At 39.3% G+C, this 23,932-nt stretch overlaps 1 protein-coding gene across 1 annotated transcript in view; it reads left to right on the forward strand.

The window, feature by feature from the left end:
• Nucleotides 1–23,932, forward strand: part of CUBN (cubilin) — a 143,555-nt gene that overhangs the window by 101,589 nt on the left and 18,034 nt on the right. Inside the window, exons 49-58 of the mRNA XM_085309431.1 lie at nt 22–193; nt 1,186–1,392; nt 4,470–4,619; nt 5,471–5,592; nt 7,542–7,767; nt 9,708–9,895; nt 12,269–12,425; nt 13,928–14,077; nt 20,901–21,101; nt 23,308–23,437. Coding sequence (XP_085165557.1) covers nt 22–193; nt 1,186–1,392; nt 4,470–4,619; nt 5,471–5,592; nt 7,542–7,767; nt 9,708–9,895; nt 12,269–12,425; nt 13,928–14,077; nt 20,901–21,101; nt 23,308–23,437 — 1,703 coding nt within the window. The remainder of the gene's footprint in view (nt 1–21; nt 194–1,185; nt 1,393–4,469; nt 4,620–5,470; nt 5,593–7,541; nt 7,768–9,707; nt 9,896–12,268; nt 12,426–13,927; nt 14,078–20,900; nt 21,102–23,307; nt 23,438–23,932) is intronic.

The raw sequence follows: 23,932 nt of genomic DNA on the forward strand, positions 1-23,932 counted from the left end.
GGGTGTGTTTTGACCCAACAGGTTTATAATGGCCTCAGACAGAATTCCCCTCGACTGGCCAAGCTGTGTGGCGAGAGAAGTCCAGGAACTCAGGTGAAATCATCTGGAAACACAATGAAAGTTGTTTTGGTGACAGATATGTCTGGTTCAGCCAGAGGCTTCAGTGCCTCATACACGTCTAGTGAAGATGCAGGTACCATTTGTTTTTGAATTAACCTCAGATGATTGATCTTTGGTGAATCGTTTCATAACTAAAAATATGGATGCATGTCAAAAAATGACCTAGACAAATAACAAATCTCTGATGCCTTTTTTCTGTTACACGTGTCTGAATGGGACCAGATGATATATCTTTAATTAGCTGGAAGGACTTGAAAAAATGTGGAGTGTCTGGGAGTTATGGACTCATGTGCCTACTATGTCAAACTTCAAATGGAAGGAAAACCAACTTCTGTTATGGATCATACTCCTTACTCCCACTGCTGATTTATTGTCTTCACTTAAATAGTATTGAGTAAAAGATGTACTGAAATGGTTTTATTTCATGAAGAGATCCAAAAGACATAGTGACATAGACCATCTGAATAATTCAGGTGCTTCCTTATTACTTACCAAGGGGATAAGTAATTTACTGAAGCTTGCTGAAGTGCAGCTAACCTATTTTGCAAGCCTAGCCTCCAAAGAGGAGACAGCTGGCAGAGCCTTATTATTAGAGCCTTGTGTCTTTCAAACTTGATTCTTCCCCCATGTATTCATCCTCTGAAGCATTAGTGTATTGCTTTTGAGAGTRTTTTGCCAGAGAAATCATCCTCCCTTGAGTTTAGGATTAGGTAATGGGTAGGGCTAAGCAATGCTGAATAAGATGTGCAGTGTGATTTTTATGAGAAAGCTAAATAATGCTAGTTGTATTAATGGTGCTGCTGAAATATTTTATTTGATGATGAGAATAATTGTTGTTCTTCCTTTTTACACRTGTTTTTAAATACCTCCCAATAATTTTCAAGACACTAATAAAAAATTAACTTGTACACARCAGCAGACTATAAAAAAGGAAGAATAGGAATAAATTTTGATCTAATACCTACATATGCTTGCTGACAGGAGCATATGAGAATAAACAGAGGCTGGATTTTTGTTCATACAAAAATTACTCCTATTTTAAAATAAATTATTTTGTTTCTGCAGTTTGTGGTGGAGCCCTTATTGGATATGCAGGTGGGAATTTCTCTTCTCCTGGTTATGATGGTGTTAAGAATTACACAAGTAACCTGAACTGTGAATGGACTATTGAAAACCCTTTCCACTACAATTCATCCATATATATCTCCTTTGAGGATTTCCACGTGGAACATCACCAGAACTGTCATTATGACTACCTAGAGTTGCGAATAGGTTTGTATGCTCAGCAGGGGTATGGAATAAGCCTCTCAATATTCTGGCTATGTGACTGTGTTAGTGCCCAATCTTATTCCTGTATATGAAACATTGGCTATAGGACACGTGCATTTGAAAGAGCATTCACCTTCCATGATGCCTGCTAGACCAGGAGGGAGATTTCACTGCCATAGCAATGGATTCATGGATCTAGTCACCTTTTCTTTCGAGAGGGATGGGGCTGGRGGAGAAGGGGAGGAAGCAAGGGTGGACAGGCAGCTGTGATGGTTTTGTGTTTTGTTGGTTGCAACACTCATCTGACTCTTTCTTTACAATGGACATGAATTTTCACCTCCTGTCCCTTGAAAGATGATAGGGAGCAGCTGGAGCCATCAGAACAATTCATTTGGTCCACAGCCCATTCTCTCCCTGCTCCTGAGATGCCTCCAGGGACAGCAGGAGTGAAATAAAGAATGCTTTAATTATTCACAGGCTCTGGGCTTTATACCACCCCTTTTGTATAGCATAAGGTGATTCTCCAAAAACAAATCCATATTTCCCATGATACTGCATCACAAAGTATAGAATAAAGCACTGAAGAGGAAAACAGAGCACTAATGCACCAGTAATATCTTTGTATATTTGAAAATCTGTAGCTCTTTGCAAGAACAAGGAATGAGAAATATCATATGAAAATAACTCAACTAATACCAAGYGTAGTATGAAAGCTCCAGCTGTTGTCTTCAAGGAGAGGCCATATCTGTGAGTCTCAGAGAGAGTAGATTCTAATTTACTAGGAAATTGTTTCTGAAAGGTGGGGGGTCTGAGGGTAGGAATCTCTTACATCCTTATTTGCATCCATTTGACTGAGAGCTCTTAGTCGCATAGCATTAGTTTGTTCTGTCCAGAGCAAAAGCCTGTGTTGCTGTGTAGCCTAAGAATTGCCTCCTATGTATGCACTGAAGCTGGGAAATAATAGGAAGAGACTAGAGGAAAAGAAATAATAAAATATATCTGGTCAGTTACCCATCAATTCCCATTATGCTCACTTCACTGTAAACCTCAGGTCAATACAATCAAAAGAAAGGGGAAAAAACACGGTCTTGTTTTGCTCTACATAGCTTAGCTGTCTAAATAATAATGTTGATTTTGCCCTTACTAATGGATCTTTAGTTTCACAAGAAGAGACTCATGTCAAATGCAGAATGCCCTAATTCTACTGCATATGCTCACAAGTAGAGTTTAGTGAGCTGAGGGGCAAAGGGTGCAGAAGGTCACTAAACTCCAGTAGATGCTGCTTGAGACTCTCAACACAGCAGATATGAATTTCTGGAAAGGTCCAATTTGGTAGTAGTGACCTAGGAGATCCTGAATGAAGATGAGATAGATAAAATTCTTTTGAGTCGCCCATACAAYGTACAAGTATTAAATTAAACAAAAAGGCAGAAAAGACTCTGTGTTCACTAAGGAACACCACAGAGACAAAACAAATACTTAAAATTTCATAGGATAAAGCTTAACATTAAATTATTMTGTTATCAGCCACGTATATGTAGTTTCTACATGCTAATACAGCTGTATGTGTTACTACAGTTAAATACGCACTTTACTCTTGGGTTCAGGAGACCATCMTTTGGCTTTTGTGAATGTGTTATTTTTTTTCAGACCATTCCCTTCAATTTGAACCAAATCTCACAGAAGAATTGGCCYTTTATTGTAAGAACACTTTTGCATATTGATCATCTACAACTATGGCCACCTGGACATCCACAAAGGCAGTGATAGGTGTCCAGACCCTTTTCACACTGCTGGGAGAAAGAGACTGTGTAACCTTGGTCACTCCTGTCATATAGTCAGACACTCCATAGGAAGTGTAAAATAGGAATAGTATACTTCACACTTTATTAATCAAAGTAATTATTACTATTTCTTCCTAAACTGTAATTTATCATGARTGTCTTCTGCTAGTACAGATTGGTATCTTCTTTAGTGCTTGTTAACATGTAGCAGTAAGACAGGTTGCATCATTTTTTTTTGTGTAATTTACATTAACAGAATTTGATTTCCCTCTRCTTCAAAGCATTTTAAAAAGTGTCTGTGTCACTGTATATGACAGAAAGATGAAGCTACTCAGCCAYGTGACTTGGAATAACCTGTGACAGGGCTTCGACCAGAGCCCCAAACTTCTCCCTATTGCTTTAMTGCCTTCTTTGTGGGAACGGCCTGCCCCTCTGCTTGAAACTAGGAGTTGCTTTCGGAAGGAGATGTAAATTTAAGACCACCATTCTAATGTTATTAGAGAAGCAGATTTAGGAATTGATGTTGCCTGGATGTTTTGAGGAACACATTTGAGGAACATTTACTTTCCTTCTCCTCCTGAGTAGACAAAGCTGAAAATGATTACTTTTACCAACATGACTAGGTAAAAGCTTGTGCTGACATGAGCAAACGTTCAAAGTCACAGGCATGTGACTGCCTGTGTCATGCTCTCCTAGGTTTCAAGGATTCAAGCACATGTTGACATTTTTTAGCCATACGCAACTGCACATTCAGCTCACTGGAAGAGAGATGCCCACTATTAATACAGCAGTCACTAAGCTTGTTCATGGATGAAGTACATTCCTACATGTTAGAAAACACAGAATCCTTGTTGACCTTAATGAAGATGCCATGAACAGAAGGCTCAATAGACTTCCATSTGATCCAGTCCTTGGGTCACCCCTTCTTAATGTCCTTCTCCCAAATTTCTGTAACTAAATCTCTGCATTTTCATGTCTGATGAGTCATACCAAACAAAGGCATGTGGGATTGCAGAAAGAGCCCRAGATATTAAAAGGATCATTAATTCAACTTTTTTGAGAAGTCCTTGATTCTAGAGACTTAGATTCCACCAATGAGCCGCAGAGTTCTACGTATATAAAACAAATAATCAGCTATTAAGTACTATGTATACTTTCCTGTTTTGTAATCAAAAAATTAAATGGATAGTTCCTCGTTTATTTTGCATATATCCATGTGAATGTATGTATTCCTTTCAGTTACTGCAGTTATTTTAGGATTCAAAAACTGTACTTTTTTTTTCTTTTTTTACTCAGGGGATGCTGATGGAGAACTAATAGCCAGACTCTGTGGCCAGGCCACGCCATCTGTGCCACTAGTAATAGCTGCCCCCTGGATCTGGGTACACTTTGTAAGTGATGAAAACASAGAAGATAAAGGATTCTCAGCCCATTACACATATGAAGGTAAATGACATGATTGACTCGATGGTTGAGGCAKTTTGGGGGAATGTTGCATTCTCTTGGTGATACTGGGAATTCACACTATGGGATCAGCTCTCAAAGAGGTCCTCAAAAATTACACAGGGCCCACCACTATTTATATCCATTTCAGGCAAACATATGCTAGCAATTGAAATTTCAGATTTATTTTCTGCTTCACTATTCCCATTCTCTGAAYCGCATTTGAGTTTTTGCAATGCAGTGCAACACTCGCAACAGATGGTTGCTCTTGGGAATAGGAACAAAACAGGTAACGCTAGCCAAGTTTGAGTTACTTCAAACAGGCCTCCAGAAAGCTAGCACGGCTGAGACGTATTCTGCTGCTTGAACCTTTGCACTCATTTTGAAATGTGCTCAGAGCCGTATCAGTGCAAATTACACCACTTTGCCATTTACAGGCCAGCACAACTGTTTTTTCTGTCACAGCTGAATTTAGTCTTGGTGCTTATCTAGACACATCAGCCACTTTTTGACTTGATTGTGCTGGCCTAGGAATGGCTCCAGTTTGGTTAGGAGTCTGAGATAAGTAAATGGAAGATAAGGTAGAAGAGGCAGCTCTAAGTGTCAACTGGCAAAGGTTTTGCAAAGCTATATTAAGTGTCAGAATAAATACAGACTTCAAGGTCAGTTAATCTCTTTACTTACCATTCAAGGAAAAATATTTTAAATTTTGGATTTTCCCAAGTAAATTGATCATCCTTACCTGTATCAGTCCTACTTAAATATGTTTTAGTTATTTCAAGCTCAATAAACATTCCAGTCAACTGCTTAGTGTTCAGTTTTAAAATAAGTAACTGTTACCTTTTTTTCTTCAGCCTGTGGTGGTATACAGTCAGGTGAAAGTGGAGTTATCTCAAGTCCTAACTACCCAGAGCCTTATAGCAACCTGAATCACTGCTCCTGGCTGTTGGAAGCCCCTGAAGGTGAAACCATCACTGTGAGTAACACAGTGCTGTAGAGCTCTGTGAATACAGCTGGCTGTGAATAACATCCCCTAAGTCCGGAGGGGAAGGTTTTAAATAATTTGGAAAATAGGAAATGTGAAGAAATGAAAAATCTCACCATCAGGCTTGTAAGGAATGGGGGGAAACAGATAATACAACCAGCCTAGACTGTGCTTTTTTAAAAGACAGAAAGATTCTAATGAAACTTGACCCTAGGACATACTTTTTCCCTAAGAGCCTAAGCCTGATTTTTCCTTTAACACAGAACTCTCTATGTGTAGAGAATTAAAATAACTCACGTTGTTAAATGTTCCTGCCTGGAGAAGTATTCACTCATGAGACTACACCAGCACTGAAAGTGTTTGCACCTCTGCAGAAAAGAAAAGTTACAAGCCATTTTAAATTTACCTTCGTGTCTTAAAGGTTAATCTGGAATTGAATATGGTTCCCTGTACAAATTACATCAATAAGAAGGTACTCTCATTTTCCAGGGACAACTAATGGGCTGCCTGAGGTACCAGCCCAATCCATCTGTGCCATTCCTTTAGCCAAAATGCCAAGGGGGCAAATTAAGCACCTTTATAACCAAATAGTGCTAAACTTCACTCGTTGAATTTTCTGATCCTTTGGAGAACAGGCCCAGTCAGTGACATTTCAKGTCTAGATCAGGAAAAACAACTGAAAAAACACCTGAAAAGCAATTTTGTAAAACACACTGCAGAGTTTCATATTTAGTGTTTTTCATTAATTTCCATATCATATTTTTCTCATGTACAACTACAGAGACACTTTTTATAAATGCAGATTCACAGTCCTAACTATTCTGCAGCATGTTATTTTGATCACTATTTAGGTAATTGGTCATTTTCAGGGAATACAGGAAGATCTCAGTACAACACAAAATCTCTATTTATTCCACAGATTTATTTATACCAGAACTAATCTTAATCATATGTAAGTAAAGTTTTGGTTTTTTTTGTTTTTTGTTTTTTTTTTTACCTAAGAAGACTGAGCAGTGGCACCCTCAGTGAAGGCAAACTAACCTTTTCCATTACAAGCTGCCAGTTTCAGTTGCTGGTTAAGTTCCAACCTTGAACCATTTGAGCTAAATTTGTCTGTATTTGCTCTTTGCCTCAGGCAGAGCTCTTGCRGAGATGAACACTGTGAAAGTGATAGGGAGAAGTACCATGTATTTGCTAAGCTTTTCCACAAAGATCCCAGTTCTGGAAACTAGCAATAATACCTTATTGAAAGAGGGCCAGGCTGTCATTAGTGTACATCAATACTGCTACATCAACAAATCCTGGAGTTTACTTGATCAGCAGATCTAAATCTTTGAACTGGAAAACCCAGCAGTGTGCATCAGTCCAAGCACAAATAGGTTCAGTGTGGGAGGCAGAGCRTGGCAGTAGCTGCCTGCCCAGCCTRGTCTATTTATGTGATGTATCCACGGCTGCAGGAACCAGCCATGCAACCGTTTCTCTCAGGTTGACGGGAAACCAGCATTATTTTCAGTGGTCATTAAGTGGTCTGATTCAAGATGGTAGAAGAAAAAAATCCCAGGCTTTCTGCTTAAATAGCTGTTCATATTTGAATGTGTAACTTAAGATTTCAAGACCAGACGCCTTAAGATTAGGAAAGTGGTTCAACACCAGCATACATCCAAGACATTTCTGAAACACATACTTAACTTTAAACATATTGTTAATTCTCATTAATACCAGTTTTGAACCTGTGTGTTCATCTTTCATTTCTCTCTTCATGCTGAGTAGCTGCTATTACTTATAACAGAGAGATTTCAAGCGGCATTTGCAGGAAAGTAAGAAGGTGAAGTGAAGGTCAGACAGTTGAGCACATTCAGAAAATCATTGTAGTGGATGGAATTGATCTAACCTCTCTGCCAGTGGTGTTAAGTCCTGAATGTTGCTTTTGTGTGTTACAGCTTACTTTTACAGCCTTCCACCTTGAAAGTCACTCACTCTGTAAGTGGGACTCTGTTACTATCCTGAATGGTGGCTCTCCTGGGTCTCCTGTCATAGGACAGTATTGTGGAAATACATCGCCTGGGACCATTCGGTCCGGTTCTAGCAAGCTAGTTGTGATCTTTAACTCTGACCATTCAGTGCAGGGAGGTGGCTTTTATGCAACGTGGGCAGCGGAATCTCTAGGTAAGAGAAAAATAATTGTTTTGTCTTTGGTCTAACGTAGCAGAACATCATGCCTATTTAGCACTTTTCAGGTACAATGTGAAACAGGGCTCTCTCTCTTTAAGTGTTTGCCTTACAGAACAAAAGAAATACCTGTTGACATCTTCAGCATTCCTCAGAGAAGCCAAGGCTAAAATAGTCAAGTATTAAACCAGTCTCCTCTGATCTCATACAATGTAATCAAATTTGGACTGATATTGACTACTCAAGCCTTCCACTGGCAGATTCTCAGTGTCTGTAAAATGATACCATGCTCATTATGTTCCCAGCAGTGGTAATCTAGTGTCAGAGGCTGTGAGACATTTCATTTTTCAAAAAATGTTTTTTTCATGATTTGATTTGTTTAAACATTTAAAACTAGAAAGAAGTCAGGTTCAAACAGAGGGGCTGGTAGAACTTTTCAGAGAACATGATTGACTCAATAGCCTTAAAACTCTTCCACTTCAATGGAGATGTTACACTTCTGAAAGTGGTACACTTACACGACAGAATTGGTGAATTTTAAGAGGAGCTACCTCCCCTCTGTTGAAATTATCATCTCTTTGGATGAAAAATAAGGTAACTGACCAYTGCAATCCTTCTGGTTGATGCAGATTGTCCATTAGTTAACTACCTAGTAGTCTTCTCATTGTCAGTCGTGCCTCAGTTGAAGGRTGGTAACTTCCCTCTCAGAGTGTCCTGATAAAATTGTATATCAATAGTTTGGGCTTGTGTGAATATATACTGGAATATCTACATCATATAAGCAGGTTTTGACACTTTTTCCTGTTGTCACTGGGATTTCATGCATAAAAACCTTTTCTGGTGTAGCAGGCATTAGCATACACATGAAATGCAAGTCAATGCAAGTCARTAGTGTTTTTGTGAAAGGACATTTTTCTTTTTAAACACTTAGTTTCCTTTCCCTTGCTTTCTTACATGAGCATTTGTCCACTGACAGATGTCACAAAAGCCAGAGCTTTACACTCTGTATGTGCACACAGAACTTGGCTTCGTATCTTTCTAAACAGAATTGTTATTATCTTAAATGGAAGAATGAAAAAAATAAAATCTTCCTTTTAAAGCTAATAACAATATTTTTCATTGAAGAGGAAAAAAGTAGAATGTTACATAGCTTTTTTTCTTCTTCACTCATCCTATTACTACATAATCTCTGAAGTAATATCAGATTGTTAGTGCTGAATGCAYAGCCCTAGTAAATTATTCTTGGCAATTTATCTGTAAGTATGTTTCAACTTATCTAAACTATGTATAGGAACATGAGCTACCACAGAGCCATGACTGACTATGCTCTTTTATAAATTAATCTGCTAACAAATTTTTAAAGGCATGTATTCAGCTGTCTCCATACTGCAATTCACAGGGCTGCCTCTGGCTGGAGGGGAAGCCATCATTTTGCCCTGGGTCAACAGATGTAGCTTGAGTAGATTCACATGTTGAACTGCTTGTTGTAAAGTGAGAAAAACTGGGATATAGCAATAGGATGAGGTTTTGTCCCCAGGGCATTTCTCTGAATAGCTGTCAGCCACAGTGTGCCTGCCCTGGGGTGTGGGAAGGACCTTACACAGTCTCGAGAGGAGCTCCTCAGCAGTGTGTTTCTGACCTTCRTTCTATGTGTGAGCAGTAGTCACTCCTAATTGTCAGGAGCGTGCAGACGGACCAGAGCAAAACTGGCAGGCAGAAGGAGCTGGTGAGGAAGAGAGCAAAGTACAAAGAGAGCCCTCCTCTGGAGTGTAACTACCTCTTTGCTGCAGGGGTAGGAGAATGGAAAAATAAGCAATAGRGGGGTAAATGAAAGCTGAACAGGTGCTAGGGCACTTGCAGCCATTCAAAGCTGAGTACTGTGGGAGCAGCAGCAGGAAATATTTTGAGCATCTCTCTCCTGTTGCTACTCTCTCTAGGATGTGGTGGAATCATTCACTCAGATAATGGTGTGATCAAGTCTCCTCACTGGCCTCAAAACTTTCCCATGAACACCAGATGCACATGGACCATCATTGCACATGAAAGCAAACACTTGGAGATGAACTTTCACAGCAACTTCCAGATCCCAGATAGCAGTGGAAGCTGCCAGAGCAGTTATGTGAAGGTAAAATAAATGTTTGTGTGAGATCAGCAGAGCTTAAAGTAGTCATGATTTCAGAGTCCTGTTTTGCAATCATAGCATCGTTAGGACTGTTAAGACACAAAATCCAGGAAATATAAACTAATTCTTGTACACTATAGTCCATTTCTTATATGCCTCAAGAATTGGTTTGTATATATTTTTAATTTTTGCCAGCAATTGAGGCTCCACCTGTTCAGTAGGGTCCCCTCACCCTATATGATGTCTTAAAAATGGACAATATGAAAAAAGTACGTATAGCTTTAGAAACAGAAAACAATGAGAAAATATACTGTAATGAAAAGGCCTTTTCAATTATTCCAATAAATAAAAACCCATGAATGTTACACTATAATTCTACAAAACTTCTTTATAAATATGTGTAAGCTGTCCAAATTTTACTAATCCTCCTTTTTTATCTCAAGGAACAAAGATAGCATTCTTATCCTTCACAGATTGTTAAGAGCCACTTGTTTTCAAGGCAATAGAACAGAGTAGACATGCTTTGAATTTTTCAGTGTAATTATTTTCTCTGGCATTTGGCATATGTTTAGTGGTTTTGTGTTCCTTTTCTCCATAGCAGTACAACTCCCACTTGCAATAAAGGGCAAACATAACTGACAATATTTAGTAAGACTTGTGCAGCTATACATCTAATCTATACCTAGTAGCTTACAAAYCTCAAGAGCACTTGTGTTTGAAGCCTGTGAGAAAAATAATTATCAAATTTGTATTTTCAAAGGCTGCTCCTCTGATTAGTGAAACTTTATTGCAACCTATTACTGCAATTAATATGTTACAAGTCTTACTGCTACTCATTAAAGGTGCTTTAAATTCAACTTTCTAAACTGTCCTTAATGTTGTGTGCACAGCTGGTTTTAAATGGGGAAAACTGTGTCAATTGGAAATTCAACCCTTAAAGAAAAATCTGAAATTATTGCTGATGTGTGTCTCCATTTTTGAGTGTCCAGTTTGAAATGTGTGAAGGTCTCTGGATATGAGAAACTGCTGAGCAGGTGTAAGTTTCTACCATGTATTCCAAGCTGAGCTGCCAAAAATAGAGAAGTCCAAAACCAATAGTGACTTTGCAAAATCTTGGCCAGGCCATGGATTACTTATATTAATCCTTTGAGCATCTGCCCCAAACACCTGGCCAAATGAATGAGTATATTCATATGCCTATACTTACAGACTAACCTTTGGTTAATCTTTGTTTAGGATGGTTGCTTAGAGCAATCACAGATTTCTATCATTCTAGTTCCACTTAGATTTCTTTTTAAAGATATTTTAAAAATCAAATATTGTTTCTTTTGTATTTTTGATACAAGAGACTAGTAAAAAAAATCTGTTTAAACATACTGATGCAAAATAAATGTATTATTATAGTAAGTCCTTTTTTACTTTTTCCTAAAGTAGAAGTTTTAAGTCCTTGGCAATAGGCATCCTAATTCTGGAAATGATTTATGCTCAGCAGGAACATCCAGCACTCAGGCATATGTTTCGTTTTATGTGTGCTGAAATTCAGTGCTTAAAGTGTGAGCCTGAAGTACATGCTCAAGTAATTACTTGAATGAGTTTTCACTTAAATACCTACTTAAAGTTAAATCTGAATGTGCTTCATGAATACGTGATTTGCTTGACTGTAAATTGGCTAATGGTACAGTTGAAGTAAAATAAAAAATACTATTTTTTTCCTATTATAATTTTGTGGAAAATATAATTTTTTAAACTCCCTATATCATTTGATATTTGTTGTTAAACAAGTGAATGCAACACAGTAACTGGAATAATTTTTGATTAGCAAGACTAGATATCAAGGATCCAGACCTTCCAGTCTGGAGCTCTATATTACACTAGCATGATAGCTTGAATTTTTACGGACTTACGAATAGCATAATGATTGCATTTARTATTTTACTGTATATATAGGTATTCATTTGGACAGAGGCATGGAGAGGCATCAGATAGAGGCATTTAGCTAGAGCATAGAGAGCAGCAGAGACAAAAGCGAGGTGGACAGTGATATACATGAAGTGTTTTTCTCCAGTTTCCTGGACCTGATCTACATTGGCTGTGATTGCAGCAGCTTTGGACAAGATGACCTCCAGATGCCCTTCAAGAGGCCCCTGACCACATGTTATTCTGTAACTCACTCCTTGGAGAAGTCTTTTTGTCTCCACTTTAAAGTGAACAAAGATTGATTAGCTCCAATGTAGATGTATAAGTTTCAGTGCAAGATGAATCCCACCCTAAGTCACAGAGAGAACAATTAATTGCATGTGTAATTCCTGGTAATTTGTTCCCACAAACCGTGTAGGCTTTGAAAGCACTAAACCATTTCCAATCTGGGCTTGTCAGGTGTGGAGAGGAAATGGTGATGAAGAAGCAGCTTTGTTAACCAGAGGATGTGGAAGTTCAGCTCCTGACCCTGTTGTTGCTCCAAACAATGTGATAACTACAGTATTTCAGTCTCAGGATGCTCCTGGGCAAGGTTTCTCTGCATCTTTCATAAGCAGTAAGTGACGATAAAGCCAGTTGGCTGYTCTAGGAGTCCATTTTAGATAAGCTTTATTTGTCTGTGTAGCAATTCATACCTCAGTCCAGTGAGACACTGAAGCCTCTGCCCGGCTTTCAGACACAAGAGTTCCCTTACTAAACACAATGGAGCTGCTGTGTACCCCAGCATTAGGACTTGCCAAAACCTCCTTGCAACTATAACTTTGTAGCTATTATTAGCCACCTCTGCCTTTTTAGTGTGCTGAAAAGAAATGAACAGGCTTTAAAATTTAAGAGTTTGTTTCTCTTCAGTTAAGCTGTTTGGAAACTAAAGCTATAATCTTCTTGAAAAAGGAAAAAGGATCTGTTCCTCATTTGGTAATTTTTAACTCTATTATTTTTTCAGAGTACATGCTGAAACTGTGGTCATTGCTCCTGTGTATAGGATAGCCTGTGTCCTTCACATAAACTGTTCTCAGAAGGAGAAATGACTCCTCAACATCTGGTCTGGGCTGGTTGTTGTATTTGCATTTTATGCGTCTCAAGTGGCATTTCTTGGGATGGCCTGTCCATTTCCTTCATGATGGCATGTGCTTTGTGAGGGTCAAACYCACTGGAAGTGTAGGAGACAGTGCTCAGTTTCAATCATTTTGGGGGGTCTTTTTGTAGGATGCTGCCAAAGCAAACCACTATCCTTTCACTGGATTCACATTAAAACAGCAGGAAATTAAGTGCTTAAAATAGGACACTACTGAAGTACAACGAATTTTGAACTGAAACTACTTTTGATTTTATGAAGCCTGCACTGTTGTCAGTACCAGCTAACAGTGAAGTGCAAACCTCTTAGTGGGGGCAATCACAAGCTATATATACCTCGTTCCTAATCATATGCTAGCACCTTGCTATGCACAGCTCTCTTTATTTTAAGCCTACAGTTTAAAATAAAAAGAAACCCCCAGGGACATGCCAGTTGTTTGGATCAGAATGAGCTCTGTRGAAAGGAACAATTCTGTGTGCTTTAGAAATGCGGGGTGGCTCCTCTCCTGCCCGTCCGCACATGGCAACGCAGCAGGGAGGCGATGTGGCCGCAGGCTGTTTCCCTCTGCCTATTAGGCAGGAAGCTTGAAGGCCACCGCTCGGGCGAACACGGGGATTTTCAAATGAGCTACGTTTTTATGTCTTAAGTGACTTTGAAATGTGCAAGCTCCAGAACCGTAAGAACGGTAGTACTRCATCCTTCTGGTCAGTGGGGCTGGGGGCTACGGTCTGGCGTTAGCCACAACCAGTGGAGATACTGGGCGAGACTGAAGGCAGGAAGGCTCTGTGTTCCCCCAAAACACTCCTGTGTGCTTGTGTCAGACCACTTTTGTTTTCAGGCTATGTATTATTTGCCTTGGCTGTTTGACTAACCTCCTAAGGAGGGGTGAGGTGCTTGTGTACATCAGTGGCTTTGTCACTGCAAAACCAGGATGATGTTACCACCTAGGACTCTAACCGTGTCTCATTTATTTCCATTGACAGGATGTGGAGTAAACTTCACTGACCCTGCAGGTCTCATTGTATCTCCTAACTACCCTAGTCAGTATGACAACAACTTGAACTGCAGTTACATCATCGATCAGGGACCACAGTCACTGGTGATCCTAGAGTTTGAGACTTTCCACTTGGAAGGTAAATGCTTCTTCGTAATTCCAGTATGTGCTACGAGGTGTAACTTTTTACATGGAAACACAGAAGTCTCATAGCATGGAAAATGATTGATACTTTAATTTGCTGGTCCATTCTGAGAGACAGTTACAGCATTAATTTGCAGGAGTTCAGTTTTGTGTCAGTGAAGCGTTCCAGAAGAGCGGAAGATAAAGCTCATCTGCTGATGAATATCTTGCAACAATTAAGTGGGGAGTCTGACGGGTGGTGAGAGCGTAAGATTGACCACAACTAGTTTGGGTGTTTGTTCCTGCCTTTTTTGTTGTTGGCCTTTTTTTTTTTCTTTTTTTTTCTTTTGGCCACTGGCTCACTTTGTGATCTCAGGCCAGCTGTTTTGCTTTTCAGTGCTTCTGTTTCCCTAACTGATAAAATAATATAAATATACTTAGGTGTTATATAAGGACATAAGAACATCTAAATAATATTTGTGAAATTGTTTTGTGAAAATAGGTGAAAGACTACAGTAGTTGAAAAACTACAAAAGTTGCTATCCTGTCCTTACCCACAAACAAAAAAGCCCCTCTTGAGATTTTCAAGGTTGCTAATATTTAGCCAAGAAAGACTAGGTATAATATCCTGTCTCATTGGTGTGAATGGTCAGAATTTCCTGCCTTTGATAGGATCAAATTTTTATAGTTGGAAATGTAATGATAACACAGAGGAATCGGTATGTATAAACTATTTGGGTGGCACCACATATTTTGAGGTTGTTTAAATTTGTTCCTTTAAAGTCACCTGGATAAAGAGATATTTGAGTAATTTGTTACTGAGGCTTGATGGGTAATCTGATTTTTTTTTTCTGACTAAATCACAAAGTCAGTAGTCAGGCTTCTTGACTTTTTAAGTTTTCAAACTGTTTTGGTTTCAAAAATATTCTGGTCCAAACTTAATTTAGGTCTGAGACAAAGATTTGATTGGATTATGACTTCATCTGAAACTTCTTGTTCACTCCCCAGTACAAACTACTATTTTGAGAATAAAAAAAAAAAGAAATATAAACCACAGAAATTACATGATTTCTTCATGTAGAAGACACTATTATTCTGCAGCATCAGTAGAGGCACCAAAACATTATGCTGAATCATATTAGGCCTATTTTGACATCCGTGTGTATACACACATCACTGTTCAGTATTCTGTTTACGCATCAGTTACTTTATGAATGGATTCAAATTCTTATTATTGAAAAGATTAAAGCAAAGAGATAAGTGATACAGACATAATAAACATAGAATGCCTTTAATATTTATGTAGATACATTTCCTGCAGGACTATTTGCTCCTTTATTGTTATAGGCTTCCTTAGGCTCCTGAAACCAAAATCCTTAGTCACATGAAAGAAAAGAAATTAGGATGTGAGCTAAAGGACATCTGGTTATAAAAGAGGAAGTATGACAGTCTCCCATAGCTGATTATTAATGTATTCTTCACAGCATCTTAAAATACAACCCAAGAGCAAAAAGAAATTACCTGTGGGTAAAAAAATAGGAAAGAAGATTGAAATCACCGTCTTGCAATCTATCATGCAGATGTGAAAATATGCTCAGCAGTCCCACTGAATCTGTTTAGCACATGTGCCTACGGGTTTTCAGCATGAAGGCCCATAGCTCTTTTGCAAAGGCAGGCCAGTGTTTGGCAGCATCTGTTAGAGCCATTTCCAGCTATTCCACATGCAAGTAAGCATTGCACCTGTTTAGGTTATTGCTGAGTGTGGCATTTTAAATTCTTAAACATACCAGTACAGATGTTCTGCATTGGGTATTTATAGTTTAGATGCATGTCCAATTAGCATAATTTACTACCTGTTTGACCTCGTAGAAGAAATTGATTTTTTTTCATGGTTGTTTGGTAACAAAATGAAGTATCTAAAATAATGCCTGTAAGGCATACATATCTCACTGACTTTTAACTGGTTGAGATATATTCTCCAGAAAATTAGAAGACAGAAGGCAATTGGTTATAGTGCAGTGACACATTGCTACAAAATAAAATGACTTGATTGGTTAGTCACAGATTTCTGCTACAGAGTAGTATGTTTTCAACTATGATGAGACAGTTGCTCTGATTATAAAGGATGCCTGCAAAGGCTGCAGTTCACTCATAGCAATGAAATAATGCCAGTATCTGGAATCAAATGAATATGACATGCATGTAGTAAATATTAAATATGTATTAAGCATTAAATATAGCAAGTAACAATACAGAGCAAGAAAGAGCTGGAGAAAAATGCATTTGCTGATTTTAAGATCAAAATTTAGTCTAAATCGACTGCTTCCTGGTAGGTAGGAATGACACATTTGACTGACTTTTACCATCTGAAAATAGACATCTAGTTCATTTTTTTCATCCAGATTTATCTTCTCCTATACTAAAGTGAAAAAGATAGTTTGTGAAACTACATAGGTTGCAGTTTGCTTCTCTAACTCCTATATTGTGTTCAGTTATTTTATAAAGGACCGAACAAATGGGGTGAACTTTTTTCTTAGTCTTTTTGTGACAGTGATAAACATAGTCCTACATCTCTCCTTACTCCTGGGATCAAAGGTCTAGGCAAAGCTAAAATATTAGTATTAGTCCAAAAACCTTATCTATGTTTAGGAGACTTAGTATCTAAGAAGTTGGTAATCACATCTGTTTTTTGTTCACAATCTTTATTCAGATGAACTTCCCTACAGGTGCACCTGTAGGACAGCTATGGTAGCATATCATTGCATGGCCGTAATATTCTCCAAATAGGAGTGTAACATCCAATAAACTCTGAGTTCCAAATCATGGAAAATAAGAGGAAATGGGTGGGGGCCTCCGGCAATATCTACTTTCATATTTCTGTAATATTTATACTCTTTCCATACAAAACAACCACGTTGTATTGATACCATGTCAACCTTGGTTTAATAGCTTGTTTATTTCTCCTTTTTTTTAAAAAACATGCAACTGCAATTTTGCAATACGAGATAGAGGCACAGCCTCATTTTTGAGTCTCCTGTATCTGCTTTCTGAGTGGTTACTAGGCAATCTAGAAAACAGACACATTTTGCAATAGACTATTTTGAAAGAGGATAAATAGAAAAGACTTGTAATTCCTTACTTTCAAAATAGAACCCTCTGCTATGGAATTTGTTAATATATAGTATGGGAGTATATTAGCTGCATAACACTTCTCCTACATTAATATTTACTATTTGTATTACCATAAAGGTCAGAAGCTGCAGTTGTGAATAAAAACTCATTCTTTTAAATTCTATGAACATAGAATTAAAAGGCAGGTTCTACTCCCTAAAAAAAAGCTGTGGCTATAAGGTAGAAAGATGGGAAGACCAGACAGTTATGTTATTAGTGATCAGACAATTGGGAATCTAAATACGGTCAAGGTTTTGTGCAGGCACCACATAAAGGAAATGATTTTATGGATAATAAGGGAATTGGTTTTAAGTTGTTACTGAGAAACTCCTGCTCAGTGGAAAGGAGAGAACAAAAAGGGCATATTTCAAAAACATAAGGACAACCGAAGCTCTTATCATGTGACCTTTGGAAACAGGAGTCAATGTATCAATGCTGAGAGGTACCAAGAGATGATAAAAGGAGCGCAGCTAGATAAAAGAAGGCCTTGAAAGCAAAGGCAAGCAGCAGTTCCAAGCAGGGTGACACATTCAGAATGTCGGGCCAAGAAAACGTTCTCTGCAACAGTATTTGGAATTTAACATTGTCAAGGCAAGAGGTATGAATGGTACAACGCCTCTGCTGGAAAATTAGTATTTCTTGAGTGAGAGTCATAGCTATATGGAAGAATGGGAAAGACTGTATCTTAAAGATAATAATTAGAAATAGTTCACAATATTTCCATTTAGTTGGATATGAAGTCCTAGAGAGATCTAACTCATAGACATGGACCTAGTCAGGGGAGGCAAAATCATGAGCTTGTCAAGAAAGGAGATGCAAGTGAAGACTTGGTGACGGGGGAGGGGAGAAGCTCACTTATTGAATGATTTTGTTGGGAGACAGAAATAAGATTTTAGTTTGAAGAGAAAGAGGCAAGGGAGGGAAATAGATCTGTGGACCGTCAGCATAGAAATGGCAGCTGAGTCTGTGTTTGCAAATGAGATTATACAGAGCAAGTGGGGAGATAAAAAGAGAGAGACAAGAGAGGAGACATCTCACTGACTCTTCTCAGAGGTATTGAAGGAGAGAATACATTAATACCAAAAGCAAGCTCTCAGTAGACAAGATTTTATGGAGAACAGAGCTGGCTTTGTGGAAAGTGCCTGGCAGCTCAAAGAGGATGTGGGTCTGACGTCTGGCTAAGAAAAGATCTCTGCAGACTCATGAGAGCTGTTTCATTGTAGTGCAAGGGGCAGAAATGGAGCTAGAAAAGATCTAAGATAGAATTAGAGGAAATGAACCACTGAGAAGAATTGCTGATGAGGTGCTGAGTATGTTTAGAGGCTGAAAGTATGACACAAGGAGATGGGGTAGCAGAACCTGAGGTTGGGAATTATTTAGGGGAGAGTGGCAGAATAGTGCATTTCAGTAAGGCAAGAAATTAAGGGAAAGTGTAGGTGAAAGAATGAGTTAATAGCATAGAGATCAAACAATGATCAGCCCTGCCAGGATCCATAGGGATCATAAGTGATATTGGTCCAAACTATGGCACATTCAGAGGCAGAGATGAAGCCTTTGCTCACAGTCCTAGATCAACCATTTTATTCATTCCACTGCTGCAAAACAAAACAACAATTTGTGATGGGTGTTTTGGACCTTTGCTTTGCCGAGAAATCCATTTCATGCCTTTCTCCAAAATGTTTTCAGAATAAGATCTAAGCTGCTTTCTCAAATATTTCCCATTTTTAAGCTGTACTTGTCTCCATTTCATTTTTTTGAGTTCTGTGTATTTTAACGCTGATCACGTTTTTTTAATTTTATCACATTATCAAGTATACTCAAACTAGAGTAGGATGTGGAGAATATTTTTAATTAACTATTTTATAATTAACAATTTAATCAGTTATTTGATGAGGCTGGTTGCATTCATCTTAGTAACTCAAATCAGAGTCACACTAGCACCCTATTCTACTATTAGCATATTTGTAAAGCAAGTTAGAGTACATTGTCTTCATTGAGAGCAGAGAGAATTTTTCAACTGAAACTCCATAAATGAGCAAAATTATATCTGGCTGCTGGGGTCACTCTGTCCTTCCTATGAAACAGAATTATCCCTCCATTCCTATTTGCCATCCTGTTCGATATGAGTTATCCTGTTTTCTACGACACTAGGAAATAGCTTGTTTTGATGGGACAATCTGCAGGAGTCACTCCTCTGGAAAATTAGGCCCAGTATCTCCTGTTAAATAATTCCTGATTAATCCTTTGCAGTTTAACTAACTACTCCATTGCTGCTAATAGATTGCTAACAAGACAGCTTAACCTCGTGAACATGCAGCACTTCCTTTATGCTTGTAAATGATGAAAAAATACCCCCAAACCTCTACCACGTTGTTCTACAAACAATACAACTAATGAAGCTTGTTTTTCCATCGATGTATGTGCTGTGTTCCTCACCTACAGCCCTGACCCAGCTTCCTTGCGTGACCCACGTGGCCTCCCCTGCACCCCACGTAATGCCCGAGCTCCYGCCACACATCCCTCAGACCATCCTGTGTCCTGCCAACGCTGCCCAGGGACCCGGCTGTGCCGGACGGCAGCGCCGTGCTCCGCAGTCCGTGGCTTGGCAAGTCCGTGGGCTGGCCACCTGTCTGCCCAAACGTCAAGCCCTTGTACTGAAAATACTGCATGGCCTTCAAGGAGGACGTTCCTCTGAGACTCCAGCTCAGCCACGGACTCTCATGAAACTTATAGGGGCTGAATACATTTGAGCCCTCTCCTCTCAGTCAAATCAAAAGGAGGATGGCTCACTCCTCCAGAAAATTAACTGCATGTAAGAAACTAAAAACTAATGGGGGAAAGAAAAGCAGTAGGATGTTACTTTCCCCATTTCCAGCTTTCTTAGGGTTTCTGAATAGGCAGTTTTTCACTCACACTTCAATCTGTACTGATTTGTTCCCTAAAGTAGATTGCTTCTGAGATTCAGTTTCTTTTCCTATTGCTCTGTCATCTCCCATAGATCTCCCCTGACTGCCACAGTGTCAGTATTTCCCTGGCAAACTGCCAGATTAAATTTACAATTTTTGTCTTGTGAGTCAAGCTGAGGARTCTGGGTTTGAATGCTCGAAAATTGAGGGAGTTCAGAGAGAAAGAAGAGAGCTCCAGAACCTATCAGTATATTGGCTATTTTTTCACTTTCCCAGATTCTCACTCTTAAATCTCATGAAATCCACTACACTGAGTACTGACTTCTACATCATGGGAAAGCAAAGCACCCATGACATTGGTTGCCTGTACAAAAAGTGCAGCTCTTTTGATCTACAGTGGAAATCCATAATTTTGGGAGGTCTGCACATCTCCTTGTAGATGATTTTCACTCATCTATAAATGCCAGAGAACCCTGGGGGCCTGGAGCCTTTTCCAGCTCACAGGATGTGTTGAATGAGACCAATTCGATGCCTTACACAGTGTCTCTGTCTTTTCCTATCTCAGTTCTTCTACAAGTTGAAAACTACATTTACCTCCTTAACGTATGTGAAAGGTTAAAAAAAAGACCAGCCCTGAGACCCTGAGATGGAAAGTAATAAGAAATTTAATTCTTATTTTGTATGAGGTCTACGTAAGCTTGAAGTTCATTAAATCACACTGAAAATATGCTGCTAATGTTTCTGCATTGTGTGTCCACACAGCCCCGGCACTCTTGAGCAGAGTTTGTCTTTATGATGGAGTAAGCATTTTCAGTGGGACCAGAGTTACCCCGCATCCTCTCATCACACTTTGTGGCAATGAGCTCCCTGCCCCAGTCAGCCTCTTTGGGCCGATGCTGCTCTACTTTTACACCRACTCCCACATTGCAGGCTTTGGATTCCAGGCCAGATACAGAGCAATTGGTGAGTACCCAGATCCTGAGCTTTAGGCGGTGGACAATACTCAGACTGGAGCTTAGTGTAGGAAATGTTGGACCTTACTTTGGGAATCCCTTAGATAGATATAAATGGTTCATATTCCCTCTGCACTTGCCAAAAAGAGCACTCAGGACCAGGACATGGGACTGTTTGGTGTGTGCAGTCACTGGCTGATGTGTTGTGTCACAGTCCTCATGTCAAGACATGCATGGAACCAACTCAAATTCTGAAACATTTTCCATCTCTTTGTTGGACCAAAGGAATGCAACCTCTTTTGGTAATTTTTTTTAATCTCTTTTTTTGGAGCAACATCTCCAGTTTATTTAACTGAGTTCATTTGAAAGATTTTATCATATGCAGAAGGCTGGCCTAGTTCTCAGTTATACTAAAGCTACATTACACAACACTGGAACCAGACATGAACCTTTAAATGGCCTCAGCTATATACCTTCATATGATGATCCCTTTGCAATGCCAAATATTAATGCACTAGGTTCTAGATTCTCAAATAAATAAAGAGTGGGATCTAGATATATTTTTCATTTTGAAGAAAAATTTTCACTAAAAACTTTGTCATTCACATGAGATTTCCATTTTTTTTTTGACGAGAAAATGTATATTAGAAAAGGAAGTTTCCAACTGAGTCTAAGATTTACATCTGCACGGATAAAAGAAATCGCAAGAGATGAAATGGTAGTATTTTCTAGATTTAATTTTTAGGGGCAATATTTTGATTTTTGAATGCTATTTCATTTTCTAATGCCAGAGTTCTTAACTTCACGCTTTCTTTTAATGCATTCCTCATGCTCAAAGCCACAGCAAAAAAGCATAAGGTTAAATACTTTGTGTAAAATGAATGACCTGATACAGATAAGACAGGGAATGCCTCTGAAAGATGACAATGTACAGTTACTCATGAAAAAGACCTTCATAACTCACTCAAGTTGGTTGCTGCTATCAGACTTGTGACTTCTGACATTTGAGAAGTATGACTGCAGCTTTCTCAGTCTATTGCTGTATACAAAGCAGAGTCTAGCAATTAACATTCCTCTTCCCTCTATTTGTATTGTTTGCCCCCCCAAAAAGGAAAAAGCCTTTCCCCTTCYAGTATAGAATAATACTGCTTCTTTATCCTCCTGGCTCCTGTCCTTTCTGTTCCAGTGATCCAAGCTGCCAGACTGAGCTGTGGCTGAGGAGCCAGGGGCTCTGCACCCAGGAGCACCCCGTATGGTGGTGGCCTGGGCAATGGCATGTCCTTTAAAATACGAAAAGCTGTGTGTGGCTTTCAGCTGTTTATCAACAGGATGCAGGGAGACGTTTTTGCCAAGTTAAGATTATAAAAGAAAGGCTCACGTTAACAATGGAGATTAGAGTTGGTTTTATAATAGTTTTTGTTCCCTCAAGCACTGGAGCTGGGAACAAACGTTAGCCCACATCCTGGCCTCATCAGCAGCCATGGTGAGCAACCCAGAGAAACCAAAGCAGTGCCCTTAGCTCCCAGCTGCAGAGTTTAAATTGCTCCTCATCCAGTAAGCAAGTATGCTGTCCTCCATCTCAGCAATCTCTGCTCTGGCAAGGCACAGCACAAGGTGAGAGGAGAATGGTCCCTGGAGTGAATGACACCCAGGGACTCCTCTCTTCCCTGCTGCACAGAACGGGAGGTTACTACACCAACAGCAGTGCCCCAGCTCTGCCAGGACATAGAGGGATGATAAGGCTCTGTGTAGAGGTTTTTCAGAAAAGTCAGGGGTGGGACCATGGGTGCCAGTGTGGCTGCTTTCATGTCAGTGACATTGTGGAGCAAGGATTTGAGTGAGGGGATTTCTTTGACCATTTGTCAGCTATGTTTCTCTCTGTGAGCTAGGGTGGGCGCAGAGCTTCTCTGGATACCCGCCTCACCCTGCTGCATGGGGCACCCTCTTCACCCCACTATTGCAGCTGGTTACAAATCAGGCTCTTACACTGCACAGTCAGTGCTGTTTGGCATGGACCAGGTGACCTGTCATTTCAGTGCTGAAATCCAGTCTTCCCTTGCACAGCACAGCTTCATAGAGATCTCTGCAATTAATTTTTCTAGGCATGGCTGTGATGATTGTTCCTAATTTATCAAAAATCTCCTGCAAGAAATATGAGCATTAGGACAAAGTTAGCATTCAGACCCTAGTAACTCTTCCTTCTGCTTCCCTTGCAGCATGTGGTGGCACTTTCAATGGCTCTGTTGGCATTATCAGCAGTCCGGCCCATTCAGTTCTAGATTATCACAACAACATGAACTGCTCATACCACCTCACCGTTGGAAATGGCAAAGTTGTGGCCCTCAAGTATGTAATCTAAGTTCAGCTTGTCACCAAGGGGACAGGGAGGTATCTGATTCCAGTTACAAATAACGATAGTTAGTAATTTTCTCCCTGTCTTTCCCTTTTCCAAAGGGAAGGATGAATTAAAATGGGAAATTGCCACTGAAGTCATTCATATCAACCTGAGGCTCCTTTATGTCTTACTCTCAGTTACTTGTTATGTGCAAAACATCACCATAATCATATCTTCCCACTTTAATTAGAAGGCAGACTAAGAAATTGTAAAAATGCAGCTTACGCCCTTTGTTAAATTCTTTCAGTCTTTGAAGAGTTATGAGGCTTTTGTGAATTGATATAAGAAAAACTGAAATTCTATTAGAAAGCTGGTACTCACCTTACAGCCCAAGTAATAATATCCACCCAGAAGATGTATACTTCTGTGTGTGTGTGTGCTGTCCTACCTAAAAAAGAGATCTGGCTGCCACAAAATGTTGCTACTGAGAAATTAAAATTATATAT

Source organism: Rhea americana, unplaced genomic scaffold (genome assembly GCF_003343005.1).
Source record: "Rhea americana isolate MKP2758 unplaced genomic scaffold, rheAme1 scaffold_298, whole genome shotgun sequence".
Taxonomy (NCBI): Eukaryota; Metazoa; Chordata; class Aves; order Rheiformes; family Rheidae; genus Rhea; species Rhea americana.